Source organism: Bacillus rossius, chromosome 1, assembly GCF_032445375.1.
Source record: "Bacillus rossius redtenbacheri isolate Brsri chromosome 1, Brsri_v3, whole genome shotgun sequence".
Classification (NCBI taxonomy): Eukaryota; Metazoa; Arthropoda; class Insecta; order Phasmatodea; family Bacillidae; genus Bacillus; species Bacillus rossius.
Window position 1 is genome coordinate 258,616,667 of NC_086330.1, and position 18,925 is coordinate 258,635,591.

The following is an 18,925-nucleotide window of genomic DNA, read 5'->3' on the forward strand; positions in this document are numbered from 1 at the left end:
AGTGTAGTTTAGAGAGTTCAGGCGGCAATCTTCCCGCGGCGGAGCTTCCGGGGCGATAGTGCCACGGGTGCGGCAGATTGGCGAAGTCCTTGGACGAAGGTTCCAGGGCAGGGAGTGATTGAGTGAGTGGAGTCGGGAGTTTTCCCGCGGCGAAGTTTCTGGGCGATAGTGCCGCGGGTGCGGCGGAGTCCCGAGCGAAGTTCCGAGCGAGGCGTCGAGTGGGATCTCGGTGAAGGGGAAGTGTGACGGCGGAGTCCTGCGACGGAGGACCACGAGGGGTGCTGCGGCGAGAGTTGCGCCAGAGGTGCGGCCCAGCGAGGCGTGTGGATTGTGAGAAACGAGTGACTGGAGGAAGCAAGATTTTTTAAGTACAATTGATTAATTGGCATTTTTATATTATTAGCTAGTAATTTAAATAGTGGCAATAAATAAAACTGTGTGTGATAAAAATTTTTAATTGGGCTATCCTTTACAAACCCGCAGTAAATCGTAACAATACATTTTGGTTAAGAAATATTTTGCAACCTACAAAATCCTATATACATACACACACACAGACATATACACATACATACACACACATATATACATATATAATTTTTATTAAAAAAAAATGCAGTATTCGCAAAAAAGTGATTAAAAAAGCTCATACTTATCTGTTATACATTTACTCATTTTTACTGTTAATGGCAGCCTGGTTAACTGTATTTAAGCAATATTACCAACACATTTTCTGTTTGCAAAGTCGGTTTTGTCATAGATACATACAGCAAAGTAAGCTGCTACTGTGTCGCACGTTGGTACATTGATTCTTACGCTGTTGTGACTACCAAGTTAACTCCTTTTAATGGCCACCACAAAAGAGTGTCCATGGCTTACGTAGTAACCCATGGTTGTTGACGTTTATTAATTTTTTCTCACTACTGGTACATGTGATGAAATAAATATAAATATATATATTTTTTAAAATTTTAAAAATTGGGGTCTATGTGAACTTTTTAATTAGAGTAAGAATACGAATAATGTATTATTCGTATTTGATTGGACCTTGAATAATAACACTTCAAAATAACGAATATTCATTTGCTTACGAACATTTGACATAGCATATCTCATGATTTTGTTGTATACCACCTTTCACTGTTGTTGTCATTTGTGCAATATAAATACCCTTATCTGATGTTTTTAACAGGCCTTCCTAATAAAAAAATATGAACAATAATCAATAACAAGTCATTACCTTTGTTTATGACATAATCTAGTTATTAATTTAAAGTTACAAAATGGCTCTGATTTCAGATTTAGCTTTAGTGTAGTTTACCTTTTTAACATGTGATAAGGTTATGTTAAATATTACTAAATATTACTGTGTGAATGGTTGGTAGGATTAGGTGAGCTACATTCAAAATATGTACCTACTTTATTATAGTATTAGTTTAGATGAGCATCATTTAAAATATATTAAAATTGTGTGGATATTAAAAATACTGTAAAATTATTTGAATGATTGGTTAGGAATTATCAATATAATATAAAGCTAGCTTAACTTTACCACTGTTTCTACTATTTTATAGGAATTTTAATGTAGGTAACATCAACTAATACTATACTGAATTTTAAAGTTGTTTAAAAGTCATTAACCTAACTTACCACACCGTCCACACAATTATTGAGTATCTTAATGCAGCTAACCTAAAAAGGTAAACAAAGGAATGTCTCTAGTGTTGCGAAATTGTATTTTTGTAATTGTATTTTTACTTTGCGGAAAAGCTGTGACGTAAGATATTTACTGTCATTATTTTTAACGCAGCTATACTAACGTAAGAAATTGTAACTAACCACTATGTTTTAAAGTATTTTTAAAGTAGTTAACATAACTTGACTATTCTCAATATTTGAATTTTATCCAAAACATAAACACACGGACCTACATGGTAAAGCAAAAAATGGTGACAGCAGAGTCAATGCACAGTTATCGTAATGCAACATATGTATAAACGGTGATTTCTCAGCAACCGGTAGGAATTTAGAAACGGTGATTTCAGGGTAAACAGAAAAAGTCTTTAGTGTTAAAAAAAGTATTTTCCGAATTTTATTACTTTATTTATAGAAATGTTGCGGCGTGAGAAAATTACCCAAAACAATTTCTCAAGTGTCTATAACATTCCCAGGCTTATTCAGATTGCTGAAAATCCACTGACTTTCCAGGTTTTTCTTGTTGCTAGCCACCTTAGCTAACCAATTATATAGGTATACGATTTTATGATAGTTTTAATGTAACTAATCTAACCAACCATTCTCATGTAAACAGTGAAAGTTTTAATTTGTTATTTCTATCTTCAGTATTACCCATTAGCAATACCTAAAAACTTAATAACACAACTTAAACACTGCCTTCTTCATAAACGACAAACAAACTATTGAAAGATGATGCATAAAAAAATTCTGGTATAAAAATTAATTATGATCCTAAGTAGAATAAAAAAGAAAATATATCTTGTATACAACTTGCGATCAGCCCGAGTTCGCTGACATTAAAGGCGCCGACTCGCTAGTCCGTGACGCTATGGCAAGGTTTATTATTTCTGATCCACAAATCCTTCCCTTACGCTAGCTTTCTGAACACACATTGTTTATTGTTACCCCTTATAAGTGCCGCATTCAAATCAGAATATTACATAACTTATTGCTTGCTTTTATATACTCCCGAGGAGACACGAATCTTGTAAACTTGCATGAACATTTTCCAGCATCAAATACAAACAGAGTAAATAGTGTTTCTTCAAGTAAATATTAATCAATTTTCTCGTTGAAATTATACATATTTACTCTTTTTTTTCATTTGGATTCGCGTTGGCAAATAAGTGTATACATTTCAAGATTCGTGGCTCAGAGTTTATAAAAGTGAATTTTTTAAGTTGATATTCTGATTTGAGTGCGGCAATTTTTATGTGATAGTTCGGGGACCGTCCGCTAGAGATCGCGTCAGTACAGGCTTCATTTCTCACTATGGGAGATAGCGTTCTATATCCTTCCCTATTCTGTGGTTATTACGAGTACTCGTTACGAGAAAATTTGCAGCCGTTGTCAGCTCTCGTAGTAACGGGGTTCCACTTAAGTTGTCTGATGTGTAAATTCTTTTTTAAAAACATTTTAAACTTTATAACCTTCATCTTTTCGTCTGCATGGCCGCGGTGTACCGCTTACAAAAATGTAGCCAGCGCTCGTTGCAATCATTAATGTTTGGTTATGTTGCTTCCCGTATAGAGCGCGCACACATAGCAGAATATCGATATCTCACCGAGTGCAAACAACGCGCGCTCTCTGTCGAGTGTCAAGTTAACTACATCTGATGGCCCACTCTCTTTCGTGGAGTGTGTACTTACTGCGGCGATAGTTAAGCGTTCGTTCGGCTTGCATTTTGTTTTTCTATTTAAAGTTGAAAGGTTTTTTGTTGAATGACTTATTAATTTAAATAGTTTCGCGTGCTCTTTTATACTTCACTTTTTAAATAAACGTACTTTCCATGAATTGGTTTTGTTTTTATGAATATTTTTATATAACTGAAATTTTTTTTTCCGCATAATCGTCACACCTCTACTTTTCAAGCTTGATTTTAGAATAAAAAGTGCGACGATTATGCGAGAAAACACGGTATTTCAGCACATGTATGGGCCTACAAATTAAATGCAGATAATTTTCACTTCTTCAATAACAAGCATGTTGAAGATTTAGCCTTCTTTAAAAAATTTGCATCAAAATTCTGTTTATAACAAAGTCCTCCCCGTGATAATTTCAGTTTGACCAGTTTTTTCTAGAGTTGTATCACACATTGATGCTCTGAATTGGGTTCTTGTTTTCTTAATGTGTGAAGAAATCCTTTCACACACTGCATTTCTGTGTGGGATACAGAGAACGGCAAGCATTGCCCTGGAAAGTCTGACATATTTTAAAGTATTGTATGGATTTTTTATTTGTCCAACCAATGACCACTTCGTTTCCATTCTGCTCTGTTTTGCCACCTCTTCTGGAATCTCTTGCACCTGAAAAGAGCAAAACTCTGTTTCCAAAAAGTCTACTATGAATACATATCTTGGTCCTCATTCTTCAACACAATGCTGGGAAACTTTTCAACAAAGAACCTTAGACTGTAGAAAGAAGCAGTACGAATAGAGTTCATGTCTGCCACTTCTGCGTGTATCAATATGTCACTTTGTTGTAGAAAGTAACAACGATAGGATACAGCTTTGCATCACCCTGATTGCTTCCGTCCATCGCCACTGAAAAAACTTCTCTTTTCAAGATTTCAACATTAGTTGCATGAGTTTCCTCTTCCATTTCTGCAATTATAGCTGATGTTCATTCTTGCGCAGCTGTATTTTTTTGCAATTTCGCTGTCTGGGAACATTTTCCTGAACAACGAGCCCGCGTGATCAACACAAGTTATTGGCAAATTGTGTTCCACAATAAAAAGACATAAATAAACATTCTGCACAAATTTTACGGTTCTCAGACATATCGGAAACATAAATAGCTTCTTATTTGAATCTATGTACTTTACGCTATCAACATGTTTTTTTGTTTGGCAGTGTTTAAATACATCGTTTCTGCCAGCATGTGCGAGTGTAAAATCACAATGGCATGCAACACAATACGCATAGTTTTCACCTTTACGAGACAATATGATGTGCGGAAACTCTTCTGCATAAAACTTGTTGAAAGTTGTTTTGTAGTGTTTCTTCACGCCGCACTACTGCGACATCATAAACACAGAATATATATGCTAATCCATTACATAACCAACAAAACAAATAGAAATAACCACGGCCGCCATTAACGATCAAAAGCAACAGGTAGAAAAAAGCAACAGGTAGAATGTATTCGATTTCGAATCGAGGTCGCAAGCAATATATCTCCGACCAATCTAATGCGATACGATTGTATCGATACAGTTACAACCTATTGACACAAAAACATAAAAGGTATAAAAAAAATACGAAAAATCGTAGAAAGGGATGGTCAATCGTGAGGGCGTGACATATACAGTAGAATCCTGCTGATGCGACCCCTCACGGTTTCCGGAAAAACGGACTTATAAACGGAATGGTCGCAATAGAGAATTCGGGGTGTCACCGCATCGTCGGATACATACACGCGAATGCCGCTCTGGCAGTGTCTAGCCGAGCTCGGCGCGTCCACTATCGCACGAAAAGCCGTCTCAGCTGTCATGTTATCTTACCCGCCCGCACGAAAAGCCTCTGTGGTAGCTTACCTTCTGCGTGAGAAACTGTCAGCATCCTCCTCCCCTCCCACACCGCGTGCAGCAAAAGCCAGGTTGTATAGTCCATTCTCGGTAAAATAAATATTTTAATGGGCTTAAAGAACTGTCCTTCGCCGTTAATAAATACTTTATAAGTTATTATGATACAATTTGTTTATTAGTCTCACAGCAGTTTCTGCAGAAAAATCACTAACAGCTCGAATTTTATTGAATAGAACAATTTAGCAGGGCCGTATATATATTTATTTTACTGCATTTTCCATCTGCATTCCAACGTGTTTTTTTTTTTTTTTTTTCGCTGTGAAGGGACGTGGAAAAGATAATTGCTTGAGCTGTCAAAATATATATCGCTGACGGCAAGGGCGGGAGCGTATCCTGTCGGTCTGTCGCTGTGATTATCTACTCCAAAAACATGTCACAGCATTTCAGGATAGCATTGTTCTTATATCTTTCATTTATAGCCGAATGTTTTCTACCTGATCCACACAAGTTCCTTCGCCACGTTTTGAACGAAAATAACCACCAGCCGGCTAGCATAGCCGAACTCGCGTGACGCGAATTCACTTAGCGCAGCGATGTTATAGAAAAATAGCCGAGAACCAAACACCTGGCGACGTCGTTAACACAGTAAACACAGCTTTGTGTGGGCAGTGACACCCGAGATGCAGCTGGCAAGATCACTCTAACCAGTCGCAAGACAATGGCACGGGACCGGGACGGCAATAGACGCGCGCGTAGATGCTATCAGGTGATGCGCACAGTTTACCATTATTGGCTAGCGTGAACAATCTAGAGGGGTGCTATCTATTTTTAGCAGTCTTTTGTATGCCTGCCTGCTTACAGTACAGCGCTCGCCAAGATAAACGTGAACACATAGCGCCCAACAAAGTGTAACAGACTTGTTTTTCAGCCGATTTTACTCAAATTTTCGACTTTCTCTGCTCAAATTTTTCACGGTTTCTCAAAAAACGGCCATATAAACGGAATGGACTCATCAGAGGGGGATCGCATCGGCGGGATTCTACTGTACCTAGAAATAGTGAGCCTCACGCCAAAATAGTGAGAGTTGGCAGCTATGCAAATACCATGAATGAATGAATGAATGAATGAAAGAAAGAATGAATGAATGAATGCCTAAACCCTCAACCCCTCGTCAGCATTAAGGTCCTTTGAGAGGAGAATGGAGCAATGACAGAGTGAATGGGTGGGGGAATCAAGAGCAGAGCACCTGGTGGAAACAACCAGCTCATGGCACCATCCGCAACATTTCCCAAACATGAAAAATTGGGGCGTAAACCCGCCGGGAATTGAATCCGGATAACCTCGGTAGGTGTCTGTCCATTGAAATATTGAAACTTAATTAGCATATAAATTTACTTTGGTTTGCACTGTCAAACAGACAATTACTCTGTATTCATATTAACCAGGTTCAAGTGTAAATGCAAATCTCAATCAGCTAATTTTTCATGACTTTTCAGTGAGGGCCTTACAAAGTACTAATGCAGTAGAGGCTCACAGTCACCTGGAAAGTGTTTGGACGTGTCTCTTCTTCGGTGAAGCGCCTCTTCTGGCCCGTCTTGCTATGCGGCTGGGGCTGGTGTTGTGACTGTGGCTGTTGCTGGTGGTGTGTGTCCGGTTGTGGCTGTGTTGTGGGAGGCTGTACGGGTTGAGGAGCCTGTTGCTGCATTCCTGAGGATGGAGCCTGATGCATTCCTGGGGGCAGAGCCTGTTGCATTCCTGGGGGTGGGGCTTGCTGCTGCATTCCTGGGGGCGGGGCTTGCTGCTGCATCCCTGGGGGTGGGCCTTGCTGTTGCATCCCTGGGGGTGGGCCTTGCTGTTGCATTCCTGGGGGCGGAGCTTGCTGCTGCATTCCTGGGGGTGGGCCTTGCTGTTGCATCCCAGGGGGTGGAGCCTGCTGCTGCATTCCTGGGGGTGCAACCTGTTGCTGCATTCCTGGGGGCAGAGCATGCTGCTGCATCCCCTGGGGCAGAGCCTGCTGCTGCATCCCCGGGGGCAGAACCTGCTGTTGCATTCCTGGGTGCGGAGCCTGCTGCTGCATCCCCGGGGGCGGAGCCTGCTGCTGCATTCCCGGGGGTGGAGCCTGCTGCTGCATTCCCGGGGGCGGAGCTTGCTGCTGCATCCCTGGGGGTGGTCCCAGCACCTGCTGTTGCTGCTGTTGCTGCTGTTGCTGCTGCTGCTGCTGCTGCTGCTGCTGCTGCTGTTGTTGCTGCAGCACAGGGCTCGGCTTCAGCTGTACAGGTGGGGCTGCCTGGGATGGTGCCGGTACGGCCTGAGGCCACACCTGGGTCAGCTGCTGGGGCGGCTGGTCTGGCCGTCCAAAGTTCGGATAGCTCACCACTGGTGGGGCCTGGGTTGTCGGCACATACTGCACACACACAGACACTGGTTGTTTAAAAATAGTGTATAATATTGTTCTTCGATATGGCATCCACAAAAAGTATGTATGTACATTTGCGTTAAACCCACCCACCTCTGCATCGCTTTCAGCGTCTCACAAGGGGAGTCAATGCAACCATTCACTTTGCTCTGTATTTCTAGAGATTAAAGACATACATCCACTGATGCATTCTTACTACAGATGTTAAAATATAGACATTTTATAAATATAATTCTGATAACGACACCTAGTTTGGTTATGATTCTCGATCATTAGTTTAATTAAGTTTTAGGGGGTGTGTGAAACTTTGGAAAATTAAAGTTTAATCAAAGACTAAAATTCTTCATTTTAATTTTTGGGTAATAAAAAAATTTGACAATTTCAAAGATTTTTTCTTAGAGCAGAATACGATAAGAACTGGATTCAACGCAAGGTGTTAGAGCCATAAATAACATTCGTAGAGTCTGCTAATCACAGTTTTAACAGAGAGAACCACTTAAATTGGATTAGAACTGTCCACTGAGATGTTTATCTTTTGACAGATAACTTTAATAAGTGTACACACTAGGGCTGTGCATAAATGGATTTTCAGTTCAGGAAATTTACCAAGGGAATCTGGACAAGATCAGGAAAAAATTAAGCTTACTTATTTTTCAATCAAACTTTTTCCTGAATTATCCTTCATAGCATTAAAACATAATTTGGCTTCAACATGTTTTAAGTTCACCCTGTTGGGAGTCAAAATATACATTTTGAGTTTTGATGCAAATGTGAAAATTTAAGGTTCAGTTTGTAAGTACAACTTTGGAGGTAGATAAAGGCTAGAATATGTGAAGGAAATAATAGATGTAGAAATAAGCAGTTGACTGTACAGTATAACCCTGTTATAATGTTTTTCAAGAGGGCAAAAGAAAAAAAATTATAAACAGGATATATATACCAATTTAGCACTCAATGATATTTGAACTGTTTACTGATGGACTCAAGTTAAAAAAGAACATATCCCATTATGTATTCCTATATTTTCAATTTACTCATTCAGCACCATATTAAACTACAAAAAAAAAAAAAGTTTTAAATTAATTCAGAGCAGTTTGTATAAAATTTAATTGTTTACTATCGGAACAATTTTTTCTTCACATTTTAGATACTAAATAAAAAAAAACCCACCCACCCACCCAACTTGAAATATTTCAATGTCACTCATTACAGCTATAATTAAGTGAAAAAATTATATTTTTTTGTCTGTTTCTTATTGGTTAGCGCTACTTTTCCCAAGTACCGTATTTACCCGCATATGGATTGCATATTTTATGACGATTTTTAGTTTAAAAAAGTGTAGTGCGATTCTTCTGCAAATTTATAGCTTAGGATAAAAAAAAATTATAATTGCGTGTGTCTTGAGTATGTGTGTAAAAAACTCTCACGTATTAGTTTTTTGTATGTTACAAGTTAGTGATGGCCCGATACCCAAAAACCCGATACCGATACCGATTCCGATATTTCCAAATTTACCGATCCGATAACCGATACCCGATATTCCGATATTCCGATAATAGGCCTATCTCATTTCTAATACTGATTCTATAAAATTGTGGTTCTGGAGTATTGTTAGAGACAATAATGAAAAATGTTAAATATTAATAAAACATACATATGTGAATGTATATTATTTTTATTAAATGTAAAATATAGTAAATTCACATTAAATGAAAGCTAATAATGAATTTATCATAATGGCCTACAAATAAGCTCTCTAAATTCAAGGTCTTAAAAATTTAAATTGTTTTTCAAGGCCAGATAAAGCAATATTCTGGTGTAGGTATACCTACAGTATGCAAAAAACATATTGTAACTACAAGGAAACAAATTTCAGATTTTTGTGGAGAAATGTTGAGAAATATTGTAGCTGTCCGGTATTAGTCTCTAGTGTATTTGCTTGTAATGTATGAATTACAAGCCACTGCATGTACTGAGTCCAGTGTCTCAACTGTAATCTACGAAAAATACCGTCCGAAAAACGGGAAGCCCACAATTCACGTAGTTTCGGTTTCCTGCAAGAATTTCCGAAGATTTCCGAAGTTTATTAACGCCACTTCAGCCGCTAAATCAGAAGTTCAAGCATGTTGTGACTGACCTAAACTAACCTAACCTAACACTTCAATTTTTTTTAATTTCAATTTTTGAGAGAAATCCGAAGTTGCACGAACGTGGTAGGGAACCTAAACTACGTGAGTTGTAGGCTACCGCCAAAAAACATCAAACTTTTGTACCCTTTGTAACATTTCATCACGGTAAACGACACGCTAGAAAGGAAGGTCTTCAAGTAGTAAATTTTGTGACCATTGTTCATGTGTATCACTCCATTTATTGGTGCGAAAACACGTTAAAAATACGTGAAAAGTAATTTCAATACAACTTTGAAACGTACTGCAGAGTTTATAAAACCACACATCTTTATTTATGTTGTTTTCAATGCACTCAATATAGCCAACATAATACCTTTGCTGCAACTTGCCCTACGTAAACACGTTTCATATTTTAGCTTTTGTAAAAACTTACGTAATGTTTTTGTGTAGAACAGCAGTTGGCGACCATGAAACGACACGGAAAGAAAATGTCTGTTATATCAAGCAGCAACTTTATTCTTCTTCATGTTTACTTATGGCTACACCACTTATTAAATTAAATATCGTAATTATTTTCGTTTATGTTTTCAATTTATGTACACATAGTGAACTTCGAAAATTCATCAAGCGAAAACATTTTGCGAATATCTGAAACGAATAAATATGCACTAATGACTGGGATTTGTGTACACATGGAAGAATTGTACCGTCGGGATGCATTGCAGTATCAGAAAGAAGAAATAGGCTTGAAATTGTTTCTGTGGAAAATATGCTTGAAATTACTAGGTAATATGGTGACGTGAAGATAGATAAATTACGCCCGCGGAAAATAAGCTTGGAATTACGGTGAAGGTTATGTGAGAAGTATTATTGGCGAGAGCAAACATCGGTTATCAAAATATCGCAAGTATTTACCGATGTCCGATATTGAAAAATGTGCCGATATTACCAATCTCCGATATCGGATATCGAATATCGGGCCATCACTATTACAAGTAAGTATAAACTGTTTAGTTAAAATATCTGAGCAGTGCATAAAAAGCCCATATGAATGGTGCCATTGTGTCAGCCTCCCAGCTTCAGCTGGCGCTGGGGAGTGATGTGACTTGCTGGGCTGGCATTCGGCTGGAGGAAGAAATCTAAAAATAAACCAGCATGTTTATGTGTGTGCATTCTGTAAGTGATTGAGACCATTTAACATGTTGACTGTTCTCCCTCCCTCCTTCTCCACCATACTTGTAAATGTCGGTGAACTGGCACAATCTAACGTGTCTATTTTGACAGCTTTTTAAGATGCAACTGTGACCCAACTTTCCTTAGCTTTCAAATGCAACATTCCAGAACAAAACTACAGCCTTCGTTTGTGCTTTGAAAGCTGCACTTTAAGCCGGCTTTTAACATTCTTCAGCTCTCGCACAAATATTTTCTCTCCGACTGCAATGTAGGTGCTAGTTTTTATAAAAGAAAGTGACAAGAAAAGGTAACTTGCTGCCCTCTTTTTTCTATTTTGAAAGAGGACTGGTTAAAAAAATAATAATACAATAACCGGAAAGGGATAAACACTGTCTTTTGTTATTAGGAGGGGTCATAAAGCAGTAGGGGAGATGCAGAGAAAAGTGAGCTGGCATCACTCCCTTCTACACAGTAATAAAGCAGCACAGAAAGCAGATAAAAAAAGAATTGAGGGTTGTTTTGTATTTCTTACCCACTAATAAACTGAGACACAGAACAAAGCCTTCATTTGTACTCTATTGTAGAGACATATGGTAAGACTCTTATTTGAGAGCAACCCTTATGGCGAAAAAGTTGTGTTTTTATGACCCAAATTATAGCTGCGACCGACCCATACGCACAGGCGACTCTTCTGCAGACGTGGAGCACATCACACTTTTGGGTACGTTACTCTGAGCTCCCATAAAGTTCTTCAATATAGCTGCAGCTTGATATGCTTTAGCAGTTGTTGATACAGCTGTATCTGGTTCAGGTTCATCTTCACTTTCTTTGGCATATGATGCACAAATGTCATCAACAGTCAGCGTTTCACACAAAAGATCATCATCCACTGTGGCAAATTCTTTATATGTAGATTTAAAATTAAGAGCAGTCTGCAGGGTTGCCCACTCATTGTCTGTTGGCATGTGAAGCTCAACTTCAGGAATGTTTGTCTCTGGGTTGACAGAAGATTTAGAAAATCTAACCTTTCTGAAACAGTTGGCAATTGTTGCCTGAAGAACTGAATTCCATGAAGCAGCCAACATATGAATGGCTTCCAGTAAATTGAGTTTTTTGATTGGCTTTTCCATATGAACGTACCAAAACACTTTTCGACAAAGCCACTTCCTAAAGCCACACTTGAAAACATTAATGATGCCTTGATGCAGTGGTTAAGACAAGATGTAGTGTTGGCAGGCAAAAACTCAACTTTGATGTTTCTCAATACCAAATCCGTAGGATGTGCAGTACAGTGATCTACAAAGAGCGAGCTCTTACTATTTTTCACACCCATTTTTGCATTGAGGAACTGTACATACTCCTGGAAAATCTTGCATGTCATCCAGGCATTTTTATTGTTGTTGTATCTGCATGGGAGTGATCGAACATTCTTAAAACATCTTGTCTTGGATGGTTTGCCAATAACTAACGGAGGCAGCTTCTCTGTTCCATACATATTTGCCCCTAAAGAACAGTCACCCTCTCTTTCTTCATTTCCCACCACTGCAATTCTCACCTTTCAAAGAGAATGTCTTGTCAGGTACCGTGGAATGGGGTTACTTTGATATTGAGGGGTTTCTTTGATCAGGTGCTACTCATTTTAAATTGGCTCCATAACATTGCCAAACAGTTGAATGCAGTGTTGCTTTCATAGTAGATGTCAGCACAAGTATTTTCTAGGCCATAATAACATTTCTTGGAGCCATTTTGTTTTTGTTTTCTAAATGGAATGCCTATTTGTTGATGGGAGCCAGTTCATACATTAATTTTTGTCCCAAAAAAGTGTAAGTATTGTAAATACTGCTAGCTTGTTCTCACTGTTTTAAGAGTTTAAATGTTTAATATATGGTATATATGTTATATTTTTGTGGTTTGTACAAATTTATGCATACCCATATGTTTATTATAACCTATAATTTATTGTGGGGTTACTTTGATCACTTTAGTTTGAAGACAAGTACAACATGTACTGTTTGGAATTGTGTATGTTTGGACTTGTGATGTTTTCAAATTTGTGTAAATATGTTGGGACTTTGAGACATTCCTTATATCAAGACTGTGTTTGAACTCCCGCGCTACTGGCTGCGGTAGCACCACTAGCTGGCAGTGCCGGCAACTAGTCAGTCTTTGTTATCGCGCCGCCGCGGTAAGTCGTTCCGTCAGGAAGATGGTGTTATCAGTCCACAGTCAAAACATTTGGTCCTCAGGGCGTGTTTAGTCTTTCAAGAAATAGTTTCGTAGGTGTTTAGTTTACTTCGTCGGCGTGTGTCGATATGCGTCGTTCAGTTGGTGTGTGGTCCGTTGACGTCTGAAGTGCATTGATCATATTTGTTTTGTACTCTGATGCAATTAACTTGCTTGTGTAAATGCATCAGACGTGAAGCACCCTATTGTTGTGTTTGTCACGGATTTGGAAATTATCGTATTTGTCCTGAGTGTGCCGCGCCGCGCCGTGACTTTAACCTCTCCTTTGTATTACGTCGCCATCCTTTATCATTGTTCAGGGTCAGTGACCTTACCCTTGTTTGTCCCCTCGTCTCCTTTGTCCAAAGTGTCTCGTCGCTGCCTTTGTCCTTTAGTATCCTGTCGCTGCCTTTGTCCTTTAGTATCCTGTCGCTGCCTTTGTCCTTTAGTGTCCTGTCGCTGCCTTTGTCCTTTAGTGTCCTGTCGCTGCCTTTGTCCTTTAGTGTCCTGTCGCTGCCTTGTTCGCCGTATCCCGCAGTTGCCTTTGTCCGTTACGTGACGTCACAGTTCTTTGTGTCAATGAATAAAGATTACGTGTTTTGACACAATAACAGTACATCATGGCAGACGTTCGGTCAGCGTTATTGCGCCTTAGACTTGCTGAAGACCGGGTTAAACGTGCGGCGGACCTTGCACACACTGCGGCGGGGGACCCCAATAAAAGGGGCCTATTTCTTGCAACGGCTCGTGATCTTGCTTCAGTGAAAACTGGTTTTGATGCAGACTATCTCGCTGTGGAGGCTGCAGCGGACCCAGCTACGGGTTTCGATCCTGAAGCCCATGTAGCTCGCATAATCTCATTTGAAAATTACTATTATTCAGCGATGGCCACCGTGGAGTCCTTCACTATTGAAGAGAGGGCTAGAGACTTAAAGGAGCAAACAAAGAGTATTTCATCCGGGAATTCTCACGTTGCTCTAACAAAAATAGTGCTGCCACATTTCAATGGCAACCCTAGGGAGTGGATGAATTTTGCCAACCTGTTCACCACTCTTGTGACAACGAATGCCAACCTTACTGAGGTTGAGAGACTAGTGTACCTCAAAACCGCACTAAGTGATGAGCCACTTCAGTTGATTCAGTCGTTGACAATCACAGACGTGAATTTTAAAGTAGCCTGGAAATACTCACTGATCGGTATGACAACAAACGCTTAATCATATCTGTTCATGTTGAAGCCCTTCTGCAGGCACCTTTTGCATCTGCTGATGCACCAGCATCACTTCGACATCTTTTAACGGTTATCATGGAAAATGTGGCAGCATTGGCCGCACTTGATGTCCCAGTCAGTCAGTGGGATTTAATATTGCTTCTTATTCTCTGCAAGAGATTAGATGTGGTACTTCAAACCCAGTGGGAAATGACACTCACCAGTCAAGACCTACCATCCTTGGCCAAGTTCACCGAATACCTGGAAAAGCACTGTCGTGCTCAAGAGGCTGTGATATCATCCAGGGGAAAGGTACCCACAACACAGATCACTCGGCAGAAAAATGTCCCCTTTTTTGCACCTGTTCGTAAGTCTGTTCTGCCTAAATACAAAAGTGCAAATACCTTCCTTGCCAAATCAGAGACACACTCCTGCCAAATGTGCAGCAGTGCTCACTCATTGTTTAAGTGCTCTAAATTCAATCAGCTTAGTCCAATAGAGAGATACTCTGTAGTCAGACAACACAGACTATGTTTGAACTGCCTTAGATCATCACATCAAGCAAAAAACTGCCTCGTGGGTTCATCTTGTCGCCATTGTGGTTCGCGTCATCATTCACTTTTACATTTTGAGGACGAAACTTGTGAGGATAACCAAGGTGATGCTGCTCCCGACTCTGCAGAGGGACAGTCGACTGTTCACGACGTAAATCCAACCTCAACATTATCCACTGTCACCTCTTGTAGTGCTGTGCAATCAGTGTCAACAGTCCTGTTGTCGACAGCCCAGGTTCAGATTCATGACGTGCGTGGAAACCCACATACGTTTCGGGCCCTGCTAGACTCTGCCAGCCAGGCCAGTTTTATCAGTGAAAGATGTTTTCAGTGTTTGAGTCTGCCTCGCAAAAATGCTCACCTACCCATAGAGGGTTTATCCAATACACCAGTGAATGTTGCCAAGTCTTACACTTCTTTGGTAATTAGTCCAGTTGGTGAAGACAGTCCTCGGTTTGCTCTCGATGCCTTCATCCTTCCACGAATTGCTAATAGCTTGCCCAGTGTTCAGTTGCCTTCTGACACTCGTCAGTCTGTTGTTCACCTCAAGCTAGCGGATCCCTCATTTGATATCCTTGGTGCTGTAGATTTGCTTCTTGGAGCCGACTTGTTTCCACAATTATTGACTGGTGGTAAGTTAGAAAGCTCTCCCATGGCCCTCAACTCAGTACTGGGATGGGTCCTTATGGGAAAAGTGGAGACAGCATCTTGTAGAACTGCAACCTTTGTCACATCCATGGTGACCACCATTTCCCCCTTGGAGGAAGTAATGAAAAGGTTTTGGGAGCTGGAGGAATTTCCACACACACACTACCTCTGCCAAGATGACACTGTATGTGAAGAACTGTTCAAGAAAACACATTGTAGAAGTGCTGAGGGGCGGTATAGTGTTGCCCTGCCGTTCAGAATCCCGAACCCGAATTGGGAACCTCTCGATCCCTTGCATTGAGCAGGTTTGAGCATTTGGAGAGGCGACTGAGTGACAATGTTCCACTTCATGGAATGTATTCAGATTTCATGAAGGATTATTTGATGGCAGGCCACATGGAAAAGGTTCCAAAGTCACAGATTGATTGCTCTACTTCCTTTTACATTCCTCATCACTGCATAATCAAGCCAGACAGTTCAACCACCAAACTTAGTGTAGTCTTCGATGCGTCAGCCAAAGGTTCAACTGGAGTATCTCTCAATGATGAACTGCTCACGGGACCCAAGCTGCAGCAAGACATTGTTAAGGTACTAAGTAACTTCCGCCTTCACCCAGTGGTGTTTACCGCTGACATAAAGCAAATGTACAGGCAGATAGGTGTGCACAGAGAGCATCAAGATTTTCAACGAATTGTGTGGCGGTTCAATAAATCGGAACCAGTTGAAGATTATCGACTGAAAACCGTGACGTATGGAGTGTCCTCAGCACCTTACTTAGCAATTCGCACCCTGCATCAACTTGCTGCTGATGAGCGGGAACAGTTTCCTACTGCTTCAAGGACACTCTTGTCAGATATCTATGTGGATGATGTTGTGACGGGAGCTGACTCAGTAGATGCAGCCTTGGAACTTCAGCGAGAACTCATGACAGTTCTCGATAAAGGTGGGTTCATGTTACGCAAATTCATGAGTAATAATCCTGTGTTCCTGGAGTGGCTCCCTCCCGATGCTGTTCAACTGCCAAGGCCATTCTCCATGGACCAAGACAGTGAAGTAATAGTAAAGGTACTTGGGCTGCAATGGAACCCACTCTTGGACACCTACTCGTACAATGTCCAGGCTAGCTCTGAATCACCAACTAAACACTCTTATCTTGTCTAATTTGGCTCGCGTATTTGATCCTCTTGGTTTCCTGACACCCTTGACCATTTTCGCGAAGAGCCTCATCCAGGAATTATGGCTGAAGAAACTGGATTGGGATACAGTTCCACCGCCTGAGATTGTAAGAGTGTGGGAATGTTTCAGTAAAGACTTGCCACACTTGTCGTCCCTTACAGTTCCCAGACATGTCAAAGGCTGTTCAGATTGCTCTTATGAACTTCATGGATTCTGTGACAGCTCTGAGAAGGGTTATGCAGCTGTTGTGTACCTGCGTGTGAGTTGTAAGGGTGATGTTAAAGTACATCTCTTGGTTGTGAAGTCAAAGGTCGCACCTGTCAAGGTAGTTTCATTGCCTCGTTTAGAGTTATGTGGTGCTTTAGTGTTGGCTCGGTTGCTGCAGCATACTCTGGCAATTTACAAACACCATATTAAGCTTCAGTCCATAACTGCCTGGACTGACTCCCAAGTTGTTCTGGCCTGGGTCAATACTGCGCCACATCAGTTGAAGACTTTTGTGGCAAACAGAGTAAGTGAAATTCAAGACTGCACTGAAACCTCCTGGTGGCGACATGTACGTTCCGAAGACAACCCAGCAGACTGTGCCTCTCGAGGCTTGCTTCCTGTAGACTTGCTGAACCACTCGTTGTGGTGGTGTGGTCCACAGTGGCTAAGACATCAACCCTCTCAGTGGCCTGTCCAAATAGCATTTGATGACATGGCACCCGATTCAGTGGTGCTAGAGAAAAAGAACCTCGCTCTCATCAGTGTTGTAACACCTCATCAGTGTGATCAACTGCTGGAACGATGTAGTCGTCTGTCAAGACTGCTTCATGTAACATGCTACGTGTTGCGATTCATTCACAACTGCCGTGCCAAGCAGGCGAAGTTAGTAGGTCAGATTGGTACTCATGAGATAAAAGGGGCAATGCTGTTTTGGGTCAAACGAGTGCAAGCTATTGTTTTTGAGGGTGATATTACAGCTCTAAAAAATGATAAGTGTACATCCCCACAGCTTCGTAAACTGGTCCCATTCCTCGATCCCTCTGGAACGGTCAGGGTGGGCGGTCGATTGCCTCAGTCTAGTTTGCCCTTTGAGCACAAACATCCCATTCTGTTGCCAAAAACTCATCGATTCACAGATCTCATCATTAGTCATTACCACGAACTTAACCAGCACCCTGGACTACAAACTCTGCAAGGCATTCTCAGAGAAACCTGGATCATCGCAGACAAGCAACCAATACGTCGTCGTTTAGGTCGTTGCCTTAAATGTTTCAAGGCTAGACCCTCTACTCAAACCCCATTAATGGGTGATCTCCCAGCCATGAGAGTTCAACAGGTGAAGCCCTTTTCCAAGGCAGGAGTGGACTATGCCGGTCCCTTCACCATAAAAATGGCACGTATTCGTCGACCTACTCTATTAAAGGCCTACATGTGCATCTTTGTATGCTGTACAACTAAGGCAGTGCATGTGGAACTGGCATCAGATCTGTCCACTGAAGTTTTCATTGGAGCTTACAAGCGCTTTCTTGCTCGCCGGGGCCGATCATCAGACATTTATAGTGACTGTGGGACAAATTTTGTCGGAGCTCGCAATCATTTTCAAGAATTACAGCAGCTGTTGTCATCAGAACACCAGAAAGGTGTTACAGAATCTCTGCAGCCACTTGGAGTGACATGGCACTTCAACCCCCCGTCTGCCCCGCACTTTGGTGGGCTATGGGAGGCAGGGGTGAAGTCCTGCAAGACACACCTCAGGCGAGTTATTGGCGAGCAGGTACTGACGTACGAGGAACTGTACACGGCCTTGGTGCAAGTGGAAGCGATCCTAAATTCAAGACCACTATGCCCACTGAGTTCAGATCCAAATGATCTGAAGGCTCTCACTCCAGGCCATTTTCTAACCCTTGAACCCTTGGTCGCGCTGCCTGAACCCACCTTGGAAGCCATCCCCATTGGCCGTCTGCAGCGTTTTCAGCTGGTGGAACGTCTGCACCAAGACTTTTGGAAGCGTTGGCACCAAGACTACCTCCACACGCTGCAGCAGCGTGGCAAGTGGTCTCGACAAGACCGACCTATGGTACCAGATCAACTAGTGCTGCTCAAGGATGACAGGATCCCCCCCTTGCAGTGGTGTTTAGGTGCATT

General features: G+C 41.2%; 1 protein-coding gene across 8 annotated transcripts in view; it reads right to left on the reverse strand.

Annotated features, from left to right (window-relative positions):
- Positions 1-18,925, reverse strand: part of LOC134527514 (trithorax group protein osa-like) — a 251,358-nt gene that overhangs the window by 44,778 nt on the left and 187,655 nt on the right. For all 8 annotated transcript variants that reach the window (XR_010074209.1, XR_010074208.1, XM_063360249.1 and 5 more), the window contains one exon: positions 6,804-7,667. Coding sequence is in view for 6 of the 8 variants with exons in the window: in XM_063360249.1 (XP_063216319.1) it covers positions 6,804-7,667 (864 nt within the window). In the remaining 2 variants the exon portion in view is untranslated. The remainder of the gene's footprint in view (positions 1-6,803; positions 7,668-18,925) is intronic.